The sequence below is a fragment of the Plecotus auritus genome (genome assembly GCF_963455305.1).
Source record: "Plecotus auritus genome assembly, chromosome: 7".
Classification (NCBI taxonomy): domain Eukaryota; kingdom Metazoa; phylum Chordata; class Mammalia; order Chiroptera; family Vespertilionidae; genus Plecotus; species Plecotus auritus.
In genome coordinates, this window is record NC_137774.1 from 144,531,796 (window position 1) to 144,550,681 (window position 18,886).

Consider the following 18,886-nt stretch of genomic DNA (forward strand, 5'->3'; position numbering starts at 1 on the left):
ACAAAATTCTAATTTAAAACAAATTTACCTACCTGTAAACCATTTCATTAGGAGCTGAGTCATCAAAGGCATAATCAAAACGAAATGTTTGGTTTTCTAGGTACCGTGTTAAATCTACCTTTTGTTTTGGTTCATGTACCATCACAACATCTTTACTAGGGATTGTGATTACATCAAGATCTTTCATTTGAGTTTCTAAAAGAACAAATGAAAATCAATGCCCAGAAACTTTTACAGATTTTTAATTAATGTACAAAAAAGTAATGAGTTCTTCAAATATAAATATCCCATAAATATTCCATTCAATAAGACAGAATATTTCAATAACAAAGTGAAAAAAATCAAGATTTCTGTGAAGCAAGAACCAGAAATGGCAACATTTCATACAATAGTAACAAATCAATAGATTAACCATAGAAACCTGCAGAAAGGTTATATACAAATGAAATAATTTACACTGAACTGTCCCCAACCAATTTGATTTTCTGCTCTTACAAACAGGATAAAATCAACCTTTATTACAACTCAATAAACATCGTACCTTTTTTATTGAGTGGTCGTTTCCTTACACACACACATATCCTATGTTCATCAATCTAGAAAAAATATATTTCAGTGATTATCAGTGGTATGTAAAACAATGAAAGTCAATTATACAACATTTCCTTCAGAGATTTTGGAAATTTATATATGGCATAAATAGGATAAGTAAGCCTAAAAACACACACACACACACAAATTAACTTGCAAACATTTTAATAGAGACTCCCTTATTTATTTTATTGTTTGGTAAACCATTAAGAAATAACCTTGTAGAAGGCACTAATATTCTTAGAGCATTAAGTTCATGTTAAAAAGTTGCCTTATTAACTTGAAGATGTGCCGTATAAAACAAAAGCAAGTGGTGTATTTTCAGGTAGATTATAGGGAAACTTGTTGGCAAAGATATCTATATAGACAAGAAACATGATACCCAGGAGATTGAGCAAAATAATTAGAATATGCCAATTCTTACACATAAATATTTTTCATAAAATTTATGTTCCTAATACTTGCCTTTTAAAAATAATTAATATAATGTAGGGATTAGCAAAGTATGGCCTGCAGGATTAACCCAGCCCACTACCTCCTTTTGTAATGTTTTACTAGAACAGTCAGACCCATTCATTTATGTGTTGTCTATGGCTGCTTTCGTACTACAAAAGCAGAATTGAGTAGTTGTGACAAATACCATATCATATGGTTCATAAAGTCAAAAATATTTGCCATCAGGCCCTTTTCAGAATAATTTTTTGCTAATCCCTTTCCTAAAGTATGAGCTCAGAAACAGTAAGTTACACAAAGGTAAGGGTAGCAAGGAGGGGTCCCCACATGGAGAGGTACCCAAATATATGGGATAAAAATGTTATGAACAACTATTAAATCCAAAATAATACACCTCCTGAACACCAATGTGTTTTGTGTACCCAATACTACATTCTGTATATGCTAGGTCAGATGGATTATTTTTCATAATCACCAATTATAAAAACATTCCCTGTCCAATAAATTCTCATTCTTCGATAGGAAATGAATTGAGTAATAAGACAGAACACTTTTTAAGCACTAAATTTCTGGTCTATTGCAGTTCTCAACAACCATCACTTATAAAGTCAAAATAACATTAAAATAAATTGGACAGTGGGATCTATAGCACAAGCCAAAGAGGAAATAAAGGAAATTGGGTGTTCAGACATAACTCCTTTAATTGTTGTTCTGTCCTACCAAAGACACTGAAGCCTTTGCTTTGAAACAGACATCTCTGTGGGAAGCATGTCTGATGTAATCAATTATGAAAGAGAGGCATAAATGTGGATGATTTCTTGATTTTTCTTAAAATGTAGGAAATGGGCATATAAGAAAGGAAAATTTATCTAGTAAGTACAATATTAATTTAGTTGGTATCAAACATGTTTTTATTTCAGTAGAGTTCCAGAGCAATGATTTACAAAAAAAAAATCTTACAGGATCTGCTGTTGTTAATGGTCTATAATCCAAACTTCCTCTAAAATCTCTGATCATACACATAATTTCATAATTTGGGTTTGTAGCATCAACATCCTACAAGAAGATAAAGAGAATCATCATTTATTATAATTATAGTAATATAGCATTTGTTGCCTTGGTGCTATAGTTTGAAAATTAAAATTAAACTAATAGATTATTTCATTTGCCCTAGCTCAGCTCAGACTCAAACTGAAGACATGATATAATTTAGTTTCAGTTATGACTAGTCATATGCTCAAGAATCACTTTTCAATTAAAAATACAATTTTGTAGGTCTACACACATTGTTAATTCTAAACCAAACATTCATTATTAAAATCACCCTTGACATAATTCAAAAATTCATCTGCTATACATATACCTTAATTATCCTAGAAAATGGAGCAAAAGAGAAATAGTACTCATCTCTAGAAAAGCTAAAATTCTAGAAATATTTATTTAATCGGATTCTTCTTCCCAGTCTTAATTTAGTGATTCAGCAAAACAGAAACATGGATTCATTTAAGTTCAATTTTCTATTTTTGCTGGCTCTCTTTAAAAAAAACAAAACTAAGGCATGGTGCCAAAACCGGTTTGGCTCAGTGGATAGAGTGTCAGCCTGCGGACTGAAAGGTCCCAGGTTTGATTCTGGTCAAGGGAATGTATCTTGGTTGCGTGCACATCCCCAGTAGGAGGTGTGCAAGAGGCAGCTGATCGATGTTTCTCTCTCATCGATGTTTCTAACTCTCTATCCCTCTTCCTTCCTCTCTGTAAAAAAAATCAATAAAATATATTTAAAAAAAAAAACACAAAAAAACCCCAAAAAACTAAGGCATGGTAAAACAGTTCCAAATCAATAAGACATAGAATTTTAAAAAATCAAAAACCAAGGTAATTTTAAAAATCTTTTGATATTCAAATTATTGGATACTGACTGCTATGGAGGAGAGACTGTTCTATGACATGACCACTTCCTGACCCTGCCTGACTGCTGCTGTCCCTCCTGCTAGATCCAAATGGATCCTGCTAGACATGGGCCAGAAGACTGATGCTTCCCTTAAATTCCCTCAGAAACTGACTCGCCCCCTATGCCCCAGGCACGCTGCCCTGGGCAAGTATGTAAGGCATTTTCCACTCAACTGGGGCAAGTTACACCCCAGAACCCCTATCCATCCTGCCCTGTCCTATATAACTCCTTAGCACCTGCCACATGATGGATATCCATGTCTTCTTGCCACCGACCCAAGGCCACCTCACATGTAAGTTACCTTAATAATTAGGCTTTTTCAAAAAAGTATGTATTTTCACTAATTTCAGAGAGGAAGGGAGAGGGAGAGAGAGAGAGAAACATCAGTGAGGAGGGAAAATCATTGATTGGCTGCCTCCTGCACGCCCCACATGAGGGATTGAGCCTGCAACCCCGACATGTGCACTGACTGGGAATCGAACCATGACCTCCTGGTTCATAGGTTGACACTCAACCACTGAGCCACATGACCAGGCAATAAACTATAAAATGATGGAGTTGGCAGTCTCTCTTTCTTTGGTTACTCAGCCCTGGAGAAAAAGTTAACAACTGCAAATTACATTTTTGCTTCAAAACTGAGGAAATCCAGAATAACATATAGTAAATAGCAATAGTTAATAGCCTCTCCCAGCCATGAGTAATAAATTATTGAACATTCTCAAGAAATCATATTTTTTTAATATACCATATGCAGATTTGCTTGGAATATAATTAAACTTAAAAACTGTAAATGAAACTTACTCCTAGGAAATAATATTAACCAGCTATGTCAATTGAGAAGTACCATGTAAAGTGCAAATTAAGATACCACAAAGCTATGTGAAAATATTATGAAGTACCCACAGGAGACACCAGGTGGCATCTGTGCTAAGTATCAGTACATCTAGCTCTTTTTTTTCAAAATCACCAAATAATTTCTTTGGAATCAGAGTGAAAGAACATTTGACAGTTGTTGAAATGCGTTTCTTCTGATACTTTTGATCAGTTGTACAACTTATCTAGGACACATGACCAGATAAATTTTACATTTCTTCAGTACTGGGGTTTTTCTAGGACTTCAAATTTGGGATCTTCAAATTTGAAGTCTGGGAACGTATTCATGTCTACCTTACCATACATTTGCTTAAGCTTAAAAAGCTCCCTCTCCATGTCTTGCTGATACTCTGGACCAGCATCAACAGGCCCTCCAGATGACTGTCGCTTAGTTTTGTATTCTCTAATCTTGTCCACAAAGAGTTTCTGTACAGGATCAAGTTCCTTATTAAATGCCACTGCTGTGACACCAATATTCCTCCTCAAATGGACTGAGATTGCAGACCAAATGACAGAAGAGAACCTGAAGAGCCTCTGAAGAATCGCTGTGACTGTTACTTGCACTCAGTCCCGAGCTGCCGCCCAGATCTAGTTCTTTTGTGTATTATTTATTTCAAAACCCAACTGGTCATTCTCAGATCACCTTCAGATAGAAGCTGATTTACTCAGGGTGAATAGTATGCTGGTTCTACAATTCCCAAACACAACATCTTTATGAGTAAAAATTGTTTTCAAATGACCTTAAGAGCACTTGAGAATACTCCTAAATAAAAAATTTAAAAAATCCTGATGTTTTATTACAGGAAACAAGTTCTGAGTATATCATATAAGCACAAGGGAGGAATTTTATGTATAATAACAGAATTTTTAATGTGAGCAGACTTGTAAAGAGATAAAAGACCAATTTTCTATGCAATTTTTCCAATGCTTATAAAGTTTTGCTACCATCTAAAGGAAACACAAGATATGAGAGATCTAGTATAAATCAAAACACAAGAAATTTCCCCACTTTCAGTGTATTATGTTGACCTTATTATTGCCCATGGGAAAATATTAAAATTTATAATGTAATCATGTGCTTTAACTGAATGTTCTTTCTTCTAAATGTAGTTTTAGATATTTTTAAAAAGTCAAAATCCTATTATTCTTATATTAGAATTCTGTAATACGATGTCTTAGTAAAAATGGAACAAACTTTAGGACTAACACATACCCACTAAAACATGAAAAGCACATGTAGTAAATCTGTTATAACTTATTTTCACGAGAGTTTATATTATTCCTCAATATCAATTAAAGGACTATATTGAAGTCTTTAAATGAACGCCTCAACTACTTTTTCCTAAGTCCCTCACTTTCACTGACAGTCTGACCTTCAGTTGGTACATATACAAAATATGTTTCTGTTACAAACCTGAGCTCTTTTTTCTCTAAGTTCTTGCTGTTGTAGTCTCCTTTTCTCTCGTTTTTCTTGTAATTTTTCTACTTCTTTAACACAATTAGATTTTCTACGTGCTGAAAGAAAAAGATGAGCTGTAGAAGTACAGATTTCTTTTTAGAGTATTGTACTTATACACAAAATTTTATGTGTAATTAAATCACATAACTAAAATAAAGTACACAGTGACAAAGCATGCCTATAACAACTACATGAACTTTAGTTAATGAGCTGCTTTAACAAAACTAGGAACAGGACAATATACAAATAAGAGTCAAGAAAAATGACTCTAACATATTGATACATGTCATCTCTTGGTTTAGAATCACAGATGTCAAATTATCATCTGTCCAGAATTTTAAATTCAAAGCAACTGAAATACTTACAATTTTATAGTAATAAGAATTGTTTACTCCAAAATATATATATTAAAAACCCAATTAATAGACTAAACTCACTAGAAAAAAAATTTTTCCACAGTGGTAAAATGAAATCTGCAATCAAGTTTGCAATTAGACCGTTTACCATTTGGGGATATATAAAGATGACCAAGAGAGAATACATGTATGCCTAAAATGACTGAATCCTTGATACATGATTTACATACAAGGAGGTCCAAATTCCTTTTTTGCAGCTTGAACTGGAGATATATCTGAAACACTACCATTCTGTTGTGCAGAAGAAGACTGTTCGGGAAGCTGACTAGGCCGTGCACGTGCAGAACCAACCACTGTAAGTAGAACAAAAATTTTAAATTCAGAACAGAAAATTAATAAAGGTGAACCTTGGTTAAAGGAACAGAGGTAACTGAAAAGAACTGATAACTTAAAAGATGCATTAGCAAATTGTCAGTTTTTCTACTTATGTGCACATTAACAGAAAACATAATAATTCTATTTAATAAACTGATAAGCTAAGAGGTTTTTGGCATAATATGTGCAGGCTTAGGTGCCACCAATGTAGTTTTAACTATAAAACTCAATCTGAATAATTTATATAAAAACCAAAGCCAAGCTTAATTTTTAATAATCATTTAAAAATGTAAGTGTACAAAATATAAATTTTAAATGCATTCTCATTTTGAATACTTCAGAACTATGGAAAGTAAAAACTTAAGTCCTTTAACCCTTCCTATAAATCCAATTATTTGCTCCTCAAATATACAAACCTTAAGCAGAGAGTTTCCTACTGTGAATGTTATAAATGTGGAAAAAGGCAGTATTAATTAAATATAAATGTCACATTTTACAATGATATATAAATTTTCACAACTGCATAGTACAGAACTTTACCTCTACTTCTGATCTCTCCTCTAATACCTATGCCCATCCTTCCTCATCCATCCATATAGAGAAACATCACTATTAGAAAGTACCATTCTGAACTGCTGAATAGTAAACAAGAAATTAACTATGCTTTACATTTCCTGGCTGAAAATATATGAAAGACCTGCCATTAACTGAAATTTATACCTGTTCAACTTTTTTATTAAGCTGACTCCAAAGATACCCATGACCCCTTTTGGAAACCTGTTAGCCAAAAAATTATATAAAATGTCAAAATTTTGTGAAATTAATCAACAGACTACTTCCCCATTCCCTTCTTTGTCACAACACTATTCAAATCTGAAAAACTATTGGGCAAATGAGATGAATCAAATATTGCATATATCATGGAGTTTTGTAAATTTATAAATAATTTTTATATTATCAATATTATATTAGGAAATCAAGAAGATACAATCTTAAAATTAGCCATGTAAAGTTTAAATAAATAATAAAGTCAAGAGTAATATTTGCCTTTTTTAAAGAACATTTTTATTAGAATTTATTTGAGCCAAAACAGGACATCCCTGGGAGGAGAATCTCAGCAGACTGAGAACAATGCTTCAAGGGTAATATTTAGTTTTGATTTACCTTGTCAGTGCCAATAGGCAAAATTAGTAATTTTTTACTTTACCTCTATTATCTCTTGGAGGAGGGTCATTCTTAATAGAAGCCACAGTCCGTCGATTCTATGAAAGAGAAATGTTCATTTAACTTTCTCTCTTTATTCCTCATCAATATATCATAATCAGTTTCGTTTAATTAAGTAAAAATAGGCATACAATAATTTAAAACTAAATGGAGAAAAACTGCAAATAATCTTCTAATGAATTACTGCTATTAATATTCAAGTTTATGAGTATTCTCTGCCCCCAAAATATTCAGAAATTATGAGCCTGGTACTGCTCTAAGGATTTTATATGTATTAATTCACTTAATCTTCACAACAAAATTCACTTAATCTTCACAACAAACCTATGAGTTCATTATTATTGTTATTCCAGTTTCATAGACAAGGAGACTGAAGCAAAGAGAAGTTAAGTAATTTCATTCAAGGGTGCACTTTTAATCATCATGCTATCCTGCCAAAACTATGTAACACATTTCATCTTTGGATGCCAAGGGGAAATTAATGAAATACTAATTTTAGACAACTTATAGCCCATTGTTAAACTGAAAGATGAAAATACTGAGATGAACAGTTAGTTATATGAAAAGGTTTCATAGACTTTCAAAGACTGCATAGATTAGGGAAGCAATTTCTTGGTCCTATTATTTATTTACGAAGACCTTCATTTTATTTACCTAAAAAAAAAAAAAAAAAGATGTGAAATAATGCAGTGGTTCTCAGCACTAACTGTACATTGAAATCAGATGGGTACTTTTAAAAAGGTATTATTGTGCCCTGGCTGGTTTGGCTCAGTGGATAGAGCATCTGCCTGTGGATTGAAGGGTCCCGGGTTCGATTCTGGTCAAGGGCACATGCCCAGATTGCAGGCCTGATCCCCAGTAGGGGACGTGCAGGAGGCAGCCGATCAATGATTCTCTCATCATTGATGTTTCTCTCTCTCTCCCCCTGTCCCTTCCTCCCTGAAATCAATAAAAATACATTAAAAAAACGTATTATTGCTAGAGTCTTTCTTTAGACAAAATAAAACAATCTCTTGGAGCAGGCCTAGGAATCAGTAATTTAAAAAAATTTCCAGATGATTCTAAGGCACTGCAAATGTTGCTAATGACATATCCAGAAGTGTAAACTATGAAGATCCTTCAGGTTGTGAAGCCAAATATGAAAAATAGTCTGTTTACAAACGGTAACTAATGACCCCTAAGCAGTGACTCTCAATATGCTAAAATCCTATGAACTGAAAATCTGCCTTATGTTCATATGCATGGTTTAAAAAGAAGGTTTTGCTGATAATTGTTAAGCTTCTATGTATGTCTTCCCTGAAAGCAAGTTCCAATAGGGTTAAAGCCATGTCACATTCATCTTTATAGGTGACAAAATCAACACTGTAGAAAAATCAACAAATACTTGTTGAATCGAACACAAAAACTGTAGATTCAACAACTTTGAAGGATTACCTGGTTGAAAAAGAGTTGTATTTTGACCCAAAATTTTAACAGTGAGAAGTTTCAATAGCAATGAAAAGGAATTATCTTTTAAAATAATAAAAACAACATGACTTTTTTTTAATAAAGATAAAACTGTTGGAGAGGATATAGCATATTTTAAAGTTTATCTTCACTGATAAAGACAACTGGAGTGAAACTTTATTATGAATAAAAACAGTCCTTCTTTCTTTATCAAAGTCATTTTTATTCATTCAACAAATACTGATAAGCAATTTGTTTTGACCTGTAACTCCTGAGAAGCTGTAAGTCTTAGGAAAGACCCTAATCAGGCAAGGAATTTATAGGATTTTTTAAAAAGTTTTTTTTTTTTTTAAATTGATTTCAGAGCAGGAAGGAGAGGGAGGAAGCTAGAAACATCAATGATGAGAAAGAAACATGGATCAGCTGCTTCCTGCACACTCCAAATGGGGGATCAAGCCTGCAACCCAGGCATATGCACTGACTGGACTTGAACCGTGACCTCCTGGTTCATAAGTCAAAGCTCAACCACTGAATCATGCCCGCTGGGCAAGGATTCTATTTTATGACTAGAGGCTTGGTGCATGAAATTTGTGCGGGGGGGGGGGGAGGGGGGAAGGAGGTGTCCCTCAGCCCAGGCTGCACCCTCTCCAATCTGGGATCCCTCTCACAATCCAGGACTGCTGGATCCCAACCACTCACCTGCCTGCCTGCCTGCCTCTAATTGCTTCTGCCTGCCAGCCTGATCACCCCCTAACCACTCCCCTGCCAGCCCCGTCACCCCTAACTGCCCTCCCTTGCTAGCCTGGTCGCACCTAACTGCCCTCCCCTGCAGGCCTTGTTGCTCCCAACTGCCCTCCCCTGCAGGCCTGGTTGCCCCTAACTGCCCTTCCCTGCAGGCCTGGTTGCTTCCAACTGCCCTCCCCTGCAAGCCTGGTCCCCCCCCAACTGCCCTCCCCTGCTGGCCTGATCGCCCACAACTGCCCTCTCCTGCTGGCCATCTTGTGTGTTGGAGTGATGGTCAATTTGCATATTACCTCTTTATTATATAGGATTGTTGTAATCATGAATTAGGCAACCTCAATCCTTGAAAATATGTGGGGTGTGTGTGTGTGTGTGTGTGTATTTACATACATACATACATACATACATATATATATATATATACACACACACACACACACATACATACTAGTGACCTGTCGTGAGAAATTGCATGAGACCTGGGAACCCCCACCCCCCGCGCCATGGGACTGCCCCGAGTACCAGAGTCCCGCCCCGCATGGCCAGCGTGCCGTGGAATGGCCCTGAGTCCTGGAGTGCTGCCTCGCTGCCCCGCCTCTGAGCCGTGCACAGCGGCCGCCGGGTCCTGCCCCTGCAGCGTGCACGCAGGAACCCTGGTGGAAGCTGCGCGGAGCGACTGCCAGCCTCACCCCCGCTGTGCGCATCGCCATTTTGTGACAGCGTTATGGCGTGAGGGTCAATTTGCATATTACCGATTTATTATATAGGTTATGCATTTGAATGGCAGAAAGCATTAAGGTTTTTTTTTTTTAAACAAATACTTAAAAACTACTCCCACAGCATACCAGTTTCAAACCATAACACACACAGCTCTGGATTTTCATCACTAACCTTTACAATTTTGTTTACTTTGGCTGAGGATGTTGGAGGTGGAGGTGTTTCTGGACTGGGTTCAATTTCTTCATCAGGTACAAGGTCAGGGTTAAGTGAAAAGATGCTCTCCAAGTCAATCTGTTTTAAAAACCACATATGTTTTCAGTGTATTTTGACAATTAAGCTCTTATTTTTCAAATAAACTTACAAAGAATAAAAGTTAAATAATTTTAGCCTAATGAATGGTACTACTTCAGAAGCTAGATTATCTAAAATTATAACCCACATATATTTGAAGAATCTCTCTCTTTTTTTGTTTTGTTAATCCTAACCTGAGGCTATTTTTTCCATTGATTTTTAGAGTGGAAGGGAGGGAGGGAGGAAGGGAAGGAGACAGAAACATTGATGTGAGAGACAGACACAATGATGTGAGACAGAAACATCAATGTGAGAGATACATGTTGCCTCCCATGCGTACCTCAATGAGGGCCAGGGATTAAACCTGCAACCCAGGTTCATGCCCTTGACCAGGAATCAAATCCAAGACCTTTTGGTGTACAGGCTGACCACTGAGGCACACCAGCTAGGGCAAGAATCTCTCTTAAGATTGAATTTTGTGGTCTTAATTATATGTCCAATCACATAAGATATACAGGAGAAACTGACCTTTGTTTGAGAGACTTTTTTTTTAATCAGTTGAATGCTTTTTAAGGAATGACACACATACTATATAAAAATTATACACTTTTCTGTTTTGCTTTATATTAAAAAAACTAATAAGTCTAAAAATAAGATTTAATTCAGTGATTGATCTTACCTCTTTGCCTTTTGTATCTCCATTTTCTATCCACTCAACAGTCACACTTTCATTATCTTCATTTAAAGATGTTACCATTGCTTGATGTATTCGGCCTAAGAAGGATAAAATACAATTTTTTAAAATGTCATAAATTATAGAATGCCTAACACTGTCAAATACAATTTTATAATTTACAAACTAGTAAGACTATCATATTGCTTTTCTTACAAGGCATTTCCCACACACTTTTGGGATTAGGGAATGAACACTGAGTAGCAAATCAATCTACTTGTCAAAACCAGGAACTCAAGACATTGGCTTACACTTATTTTGAGCATACATGATAAATGGTTACACCATGACATAGAATACCTGAAATCTTATACTGTTAAGTAGTTTTAATTATTAAAAAGTTTCCTTACTATGTAAGTCAACAATGACTCTGTTGAACGTTGAATAAAAATTCTTAGAGCAATTTTTAATACTATACTGATACAAAATACTTTTTAACTTAAAAATCATTATCATATTATACACATTAATGATATGAATATAAATTATTGAGAAAAGAAATCAGAGTCCAAAAAGGTTGGGAAATGTAATCTAAAATGCTCTTTTTCTGCATTTGGCCTATCAAAATCAATTCTACTCCTTATTTTCTCTGCTGACTCTAGTATTTACCATGTGAAGAAAGAACATTATATTTTATGTATTAAACTGGTTTTCCCTCTCTTAATAGGTGTGGATCTTACCTGTTAATAACTATACATCTAAGTAATTATTATTATTTTTAATCCTCACCTGAAGATATCCCCCCCCTTGCCACCCGCATTGCTTTAAAAGAAGATGGAAGGGACGGAGGGAGGGGAGGAAGGAGAGAGAGAAGCAGAGAGGGAGAGAGAGAGAAACATGGATGTGAGAAACATTGATGTAAGAAAGACACATTAATTAATTGCCTCCTGCACACTCCCAGACATGGTCAGGAATGAACCCACAACCCAGACACAACCCTACACCTGGAAGTGAACCTGTGAGCCTTTGATGCGTGGGCACTCTAACCACTGAGCAACAATGGCCAGGGCCTTCGTAATTATTTTAAATTATTACATAATATTCCACTGTTTATCATAGCTTATTTAATACCTACTGATTGTCACTTTTGAACCTAGCTGTCCCTTGGTACCTGTAAGGTGTTGGTTCCCAGACTTTGGATACCAAAATCTGTAGCTTAGGAACACTACAAGTATTTAGTGGAAAAAAAAAATCTATGTATAAGTGAATCTGCGCAGTTCAAACCTATGTTGTTTAAGGGTCAACTGCATACATACATATATATGTACATATATACATATATATACACATACAATTATATATTTTACTTATTTCATCTGCTTTCACCTTATCCACTCATTTGATTATTAGTCAAGTATGGATGGAAACTATTACCCAGCTGCATCTTTAATATTATCTAATAAAATGCTGAACATATTAGGGAATACATATCAAATTTTCATATGTATTCCCTAAATAAAGTCCTTGGAACATCTATAATTTACTTTAGGATAATTTGTATTTCTTTAAATAGCTGAAAAATACCCCTGGTATATAACACATAAACAGTATTATTGGGGGGGAAAAAAAGCATACAGTATCTTAAAGAAACATGAATACTTATAATTTTATAAGTATTGTTAAATATGAAATTACTTACAATCAATATCTTTTCTATATGGTCTCACATAAAAATCTGAAGAGTAAATATAATCTTGTTTCAAAAATTCAAGTATTGAAGATATAAATACTTTCAAGTCATATATTGTTGTTTGTTTGTTTTTAAATTAAAATATAGCCCTAGCTGGTTTGGCTCAGTGGAGAGAGCATCAGCCTGTGGACTGAAGGGTCCCAGGTTCGATTCTGGTCAAGGGCTTGATCCCCAATAGTGGACGTGCAGGAGGCAGCCAATCAATGATTCTTTCTCATCATTGATGTTTCTATCTCTCCCTCTTCCTTCCTCTCTGAAAACAATAAAGATTTAATTTAAAAAAAAAAAATGAAAAAACTAAAATATAGATTGGCAATATTTCAATGATAGACCAACATACTAGTAACCATCATATATATATATATATATATATATATATAGAGAGAGAGAGAGAGAGAGAGAGAGAGAGAGAGAGAGAGAGAGAGAGAGGAATATGGAAATTAGCCAGGACACCATAACGTCACGACCGAACAGCAGGGACCTGAGGCTGCATGGCACCTGGCCAGGGTGAGGGACCTCAGGCCGTGCCCCCTGCCCCAGGCTGGGAGACCTCAGACTGCGCCCTCTGCCCGGCGGGGCTTGATGGGGGACCTCAGGCCAGAGCCCCCGCCTGGCAGGGCTTGACGGTTGACAGGAGACCTCAGGCCACAGCCCCCACATGGTGGGGCTTGATGGGGACCTCAGGCTGTGCCACCCCACCCAGTGGGACTTGACGGAGACCTCAGGGCATGCCCCCTGCCCCACGAGGCTTGATGGGGGACCTCAGGCTGCGCCCCTCGTCTGGTGGAGCTTGACAGGGGACCTCAGGCCATGCCCCCTGCCCCAGGCCAGGAGACCTCGGTCTGGGACCCCCACCCCGGCAGGGCTTGACGAGGACCTCAGGCCACGCCTCCCCGGCGGGGCTTGATGGGGGACCTCAGGCCGTGCCTCCCCAACCCCAGTGCCTGGCTGGGGGAACCTTAGCCTGCGCTCCCTGCCCCAGCGCCAGGACGGGGGACCTGACGCCAGGAGGGGCTTGACTGGGGTGGGGCTGGCCGGGTCTGGGTCTCCTGCATTTTTGAAGTGTGTGCGGGTGGTGAGCGGGGACTTGACTCTAGATCCTGCGTGGCGCCCCAGACTCTGACAGGAGGAAGATTTTCATATACATTTTACTAATTTTCTTTCATCTCTGACATTTCTATTATAGAGAAAGGACAAACAGCAATATTAAAATATTTCCTCTAATTAATTCCCTTTTAATGTGCACAAATTTCATGCACCGGGCTACTAGTAATTTAAATAATTGTATAGCATTCCATAAAAGAAATTTATTACAATTTAATTATTTCTTTACTAAGTGAAATTTAAAATTTTTTTCAACTGTTTGCCATTAAAATATATTACACTGAGTATCTGTACACAGGTATGGAATGTTTCCATAAATAAAATTTCTACAAGCAAAATTAATGTGTCAAATAAATTGAAACTGATATTCTAAAACTGCCCTCCATTTACCCTCCCACCAACAATGGGACCTATTTCTCCACATCCTCATGGAAACTGAACATTAGCTTAAATTTTTTTACCAATCTGATAGGCCAGATCTTTCTTTAAACTACTTTCCAATAAGCATGTATGACAACACAGAAAAGCTCACTTAATCTATAATGGTTCATTAAATGTAATAAATATACCTATCAAGTATATATCTCCATTTTTAAAAGGAGAAAACTGAACCTCATAAGTAGCTGATTAGCATAGATTTGAACCTTGTTCAGATGCAAAAGCTGCTATTATCACTATGCTTCTCTACTTCCCTATATTAAGCTGATGAAGAAGCCTATGTAAAACACCCCTGAAAAAATTAATAAACTGTAGCATAGATTCTCAAACCTCATTGTACATCAGAAACTCCTAGGGAACTTTTTCAAAATAAAATGATGATTCCCAAGTCTTAGCCCCAGACAATCAATTCTTAACGATTCCTCTGCAAGCAACTTGGTGCAAGCCACCCATGCCTCTATCCTAGATTCTCTCCCAACTTGTCAATTTCCTTCCTTCCACACTATTTGCCCTTATGTCTAGTCTCCATAGAAAGCCTATACATTTCTAGTAAAAACTAAGTCATATTATATTATACCCCTTTGCTCAAAACTTTCTAGTGGCTCCCCATCTCACACAAGAGTAAAAACCAAAGTTCTTCCAATGATCTTTTCATGACCTATAACAAACCCCTACATGATCTGACTACTCATTTCTTCTGTGATCTCATTCATCCTTGACTGGTAATTCTCCATTTTACTGCCTGCTCCCTATCTCAAACAATACTCTCCCACCCTGTCACCCCTCAAAAGTTCTAGATAGATCATGGACTTAAACGTGAAAGACAAAATGTAAATGCAAAAGAGTAGACAGTGGTGCCATTTACTGAGGTAAGCAGACTTTAGAGGAGAGGCAGATGTTTGGGGGGAGGAAAATGATGAGCTGAAAAGTACTGGGAGGACACAAAAGAGGGGCTTAAAAAATTAAAGAAATACTCACCGAATTTGATTTGGACAGAAATTAAGTAAATAAGCAGTAGAAGTGCTATGTATTATATATCATTTGGGTCCTCTGGGAAGCAGATGTTGAGACAGGATAAGAGGTTTATTGTGAAAGTTAAAAGAAGGAAGAAATAGGACTGGGCATGGACGACTTTCAGATCGTGACAGAGATCTGAAACCTGTGGAGGTTGTTGAAGAAAGGAGTACAGATGGTGTTTCCATGCAATTACCAACAGATATAAATGCAGGTTTGAGCAGAGAGAGCCTCAGACGTTGATACAGATGTGACAAAGTCTTGGCCAATCCAACAAGGAGCTCCAGAGCAAAGACTGCTAATTGGAAGAGTCCCACACTGGGCCAAAAGAGAAATATCCTAGTACCCACAGGGTGCTCAGTCACTGTCTAAGGACTCCCAGGAAAAGCAAGACCTCAACTCAAAAGCTAAGGAGTGTATAGTGAAGGCCTGGGGGAGTTAGGGAGGACATCAATGTGGGGGGGGGGGGGGAATGGGACATCTGTAATACTTTCTATAATAAATTATTTTTTTAAAAAACTAAGGAGCCTAAAGGTATTAACAGTTGAAGTCTGTCAGCTAAATGCCCTCTCTGGAGTAAAAGAAGTTCTTTCTTCCTTTCTTTCTTAAATATTTTTTTATTGATTTCAGAGAAAGGAGAGGGGGAGAGAGATAGAAACATCAATCATTGATCAGCTGCCTCCTGCATGCCCCCTACTGGGAATCAAGCCCACAACCCCAGCATGTGCCCTTGACCAAAATCGAATCTGGGACCCTTCAGTCTGCAGGCCAACGCTCTATCGACAGAGCCAAACTGGCTAGGGCTAAAGAAGTTCTTTCTTAAAGGGAGATCCAAGCAGTGCATCTACAATATTGTCATTGGATATGAAAAAGAGAAAGATTGAGTTTAACTGTAGTAGAAATGGAGAATGGACAGCAGAGACATGAGCTGCCCTGCTGGCCACCATCACTATATTAGGAGGAGCTACCACTGCTTGCATCAAGTCCCACCTTTACCACCATCTCCACAACATGAGTAGTGAGGCTGAGACCCAGCAGCCTCTCTCCCCAACCCCACCACCCCTGGCAACCTCCCAAGAGTAATACCCACTAGTGGGGACAAGAAGATTACAGCAAAGGTTTGGGGAAAAGTGAAATGGTTTTAATATGACATTGATATAATTCCATCATTAGGAAATGACCCCAAAGAAGACTACACCAGACTACCAAAGAGAATAACTTCCAGGAGGACATGAAGAGGCTGTGGTTGAGGTTGTTGAAGAAAGGAATACAGGTAGGGGTTTTCATGCAATTACCAATAGAATTACCAAAATAACAAAAATGGGGGAAAGTGTATGCATATACCAAAAGGGAAGACCAACACCACCATTCCTACAGTTGAGCATCTACCACAGTATCTCTATTTCCTAAGGAGGGAGAGGTGACATAGTGTACTGATAACTAGATGTGTGAGAAAACGCAAACCAGAGGGACAAAATCTGTATTAGGACTATAGGTCACAATTTCACAGGGACCTTAAACTCCAAAAACAGCCTAGAGAAATTAGCAATGAAGAGGATAAAGAAAATCAAAGAGAGAACACATAGTATTGGCAATATTCTCAACACTGGTACCTCCACAACTTCAATTACCAATTAAGACACTGAGAAAACCTTAAGCTACAAGCAGCAGAGTTAAAATCAGCTGGTCCACCAGTTAAGACTAAACTCTAGAAGTTTAGCGAGGCAGGACTGAGAAACTGTTGACTTATTGCCATCATGGTCCAGTTTATTCATTCAAGAAGAAATAAATATAAAATTCTATCAATAAGAAATGAATGAAAGGTTGGGAGCTGAATAAAATCTTAGGTGATTGCTTTTTGCCACTGGATCAGATTAGCAGAAATATCTGCAGTTCCTATGCAACACGTAATTTTTATTATTTTTACCAAAAGATGTGTCTAAAAAATTTAAGCCTGATTTTCCCCAATCTGCCTTTAAAGTTTTTAAAACCAACTGTTATATATATGGTTCAATTAAGATATACTCAAATACCTCATTTTTGATTGTAATAAAAATTTATGATTTGATTTTTTTCAAAAGTCAAAGAGTAGCCCTAACCGGTTTGGCTCAGTGGATAGAGCATCGGCCTGTGGATTGAAGGGTCCCAGGTTCGATTCCAGTCAAGAGCATATACCTTGGTTGCGGGCACATCCCCAGTAGGAGGTGTACAAGAGGCAGCTGATCGATGTTTCTCTCTCATTGATGTTTCTAACTCTCTATCCCTCTCCCTTCCTCTCTGTAAAAAATCAATAAAATATATTTTTTAAAAAAAAGTCAAAGAGTAAGCACCCATTAACAAAGGTGTTAAATATAACAAAATAAAGCCCTAACTGGTTTGGCTCAGTGGATAGAGCGTTGGCCTGCAGACTGAAAGATTCGATTCCGGGACCTTGGTTGTGGGCACATCCCCAGTAGGAGGTGTGCAGGAGGCAGCTGATCGATGTTTCTCTCTCATCGATGTTTCTAACTCTCTATCCCTTTCCCTTCCTCTCTGTAAAAAATCAATAAAATATATTTTTTTAAAAAATAAAGAGGAACAGATCTACATGAGGTTTTTCGAAGGAAAAGATTAGTGTTAACACAGATATAATAGAAAAGGTTTGAGCTTGGATGACTGGGAAAATGATACTAATGCCGGAACAATAAGATACTTTATCTTAAGTCTCAGTTGTTAATAGGAATCATGCACAGGTGTTAGTAAGACAACTACAGATATAGAACTACATCTCAGAGACAAATCAGGATTGGACATATCTTTCCCCAGAATCTGAGACTATCTTCCCATATGGCCCTCCAAATACCAACCCATTTTTCTTGTTTGAGAAAATTCCTGTACTTCAACCTCACTAACAATGCCCTTTGACACTGATTCCCTATATACTTCATTGTGAATTATATCATAAATACGTCTATGTAAAAAAAAAAAAAAATAGAACACCTGTGTATCCACTACCACCAGGTTAAGAAACAATACCTCTAAACCCCATTATGTCCCCTCCTTAAATGGATCTCCCTCCCCCTCCCATTTTCCCCGCACCGAAGGGTCACTATCTGTTATTTGAGATAATCGTACAGTGGCTTTTCTTTGCAGTTTTACCACTTACAAATGTAACACACAAAAATGTTAAGAGTTTGCCTACTTTTAGCTGACAGTACTTTAAGGCTTTGCACAACATTATTTTTCTTTTCTTTATTGTTTAAAGTATTACATATGTCTCCTTTTCCCCTGATTGACTCCCCCTTCCACTCCCCCACCCCCAGGACAAGACCCCACCACCCTAGTGTCTGTGTCCATTGGTTTTGCTAATATGCACGCATCCTTTGGTTGATCTCTGACCCCACTCCCTGCCTTCTCTCTGAGGTTGGATGGTCTGTTCAATGTTACCTTG

General features: G+C 37.2%; 2 protein-coding genes across 6 annotated transcripts in view; both read right to left on the reverse strand.

Annotated features, from left to right (window-relative positions):
- Positions 1-18,886, reverse strand: part of KIF2A (kinesin family member 2A) — a 72,061-nt gene that overhangs the window by 22,115 nt on the left and 31,060 nt on the right. For 3 of the 5 annotated variants that reach the window (XM_080681771.1, XM_080681773.1, XM_080681770.1), the window contains 8 exons: positions 11,157-11,251; positions 10,358-10,477; positions 7,263-7,317; positions 5,911-6,033; positions 5,280-5,380; positions 2,005-2,100; positions 542-596; positions 33-195 (listed from right to left, as the gene is read on the reverse strand). In XM_080681771.1, the coding sequence (XP_080537897.1) occupies positions 33-195; positions 542-596; positions 2,005-2,100; positions 5,280-5,380; positions 5,911-6,033; positions 7,263-7,317; positions 10,358-10,477; positions 11,157-11,251 (808 nt within the window). The remainder of the gene's footprint in view (positions 1-32; positions 196-541; positions 597-2,004; positions 2,101-5,279; positions 5,381-5,910; positions 6,034-7,262; positions 7,318-10,357; positions 10,478-11,156; positions 11,252-18,886) is intronic. The other 2 variants (XM_080681772.1, XM_080681769.1) reach the window with 1 other exon arrangement.
- Positions 4,085-5,076, reverse strand: LOC308254604 (ATP synthase-coupling factor 6, mitochondrial-like; the record flags this gene model as incomplete). Its single annotated transcript, XM_080680851.1, has 2 exons — positions 4,085-4,428; positions 5,073-5,076. The coding sequence occupies 2 exons, from the start codon at positions 5,074-5,076 to the stop codon at positions 4,085-4,087; spliced, it is 348 nt and encodes a 115-aa protein (XP_080536977.1).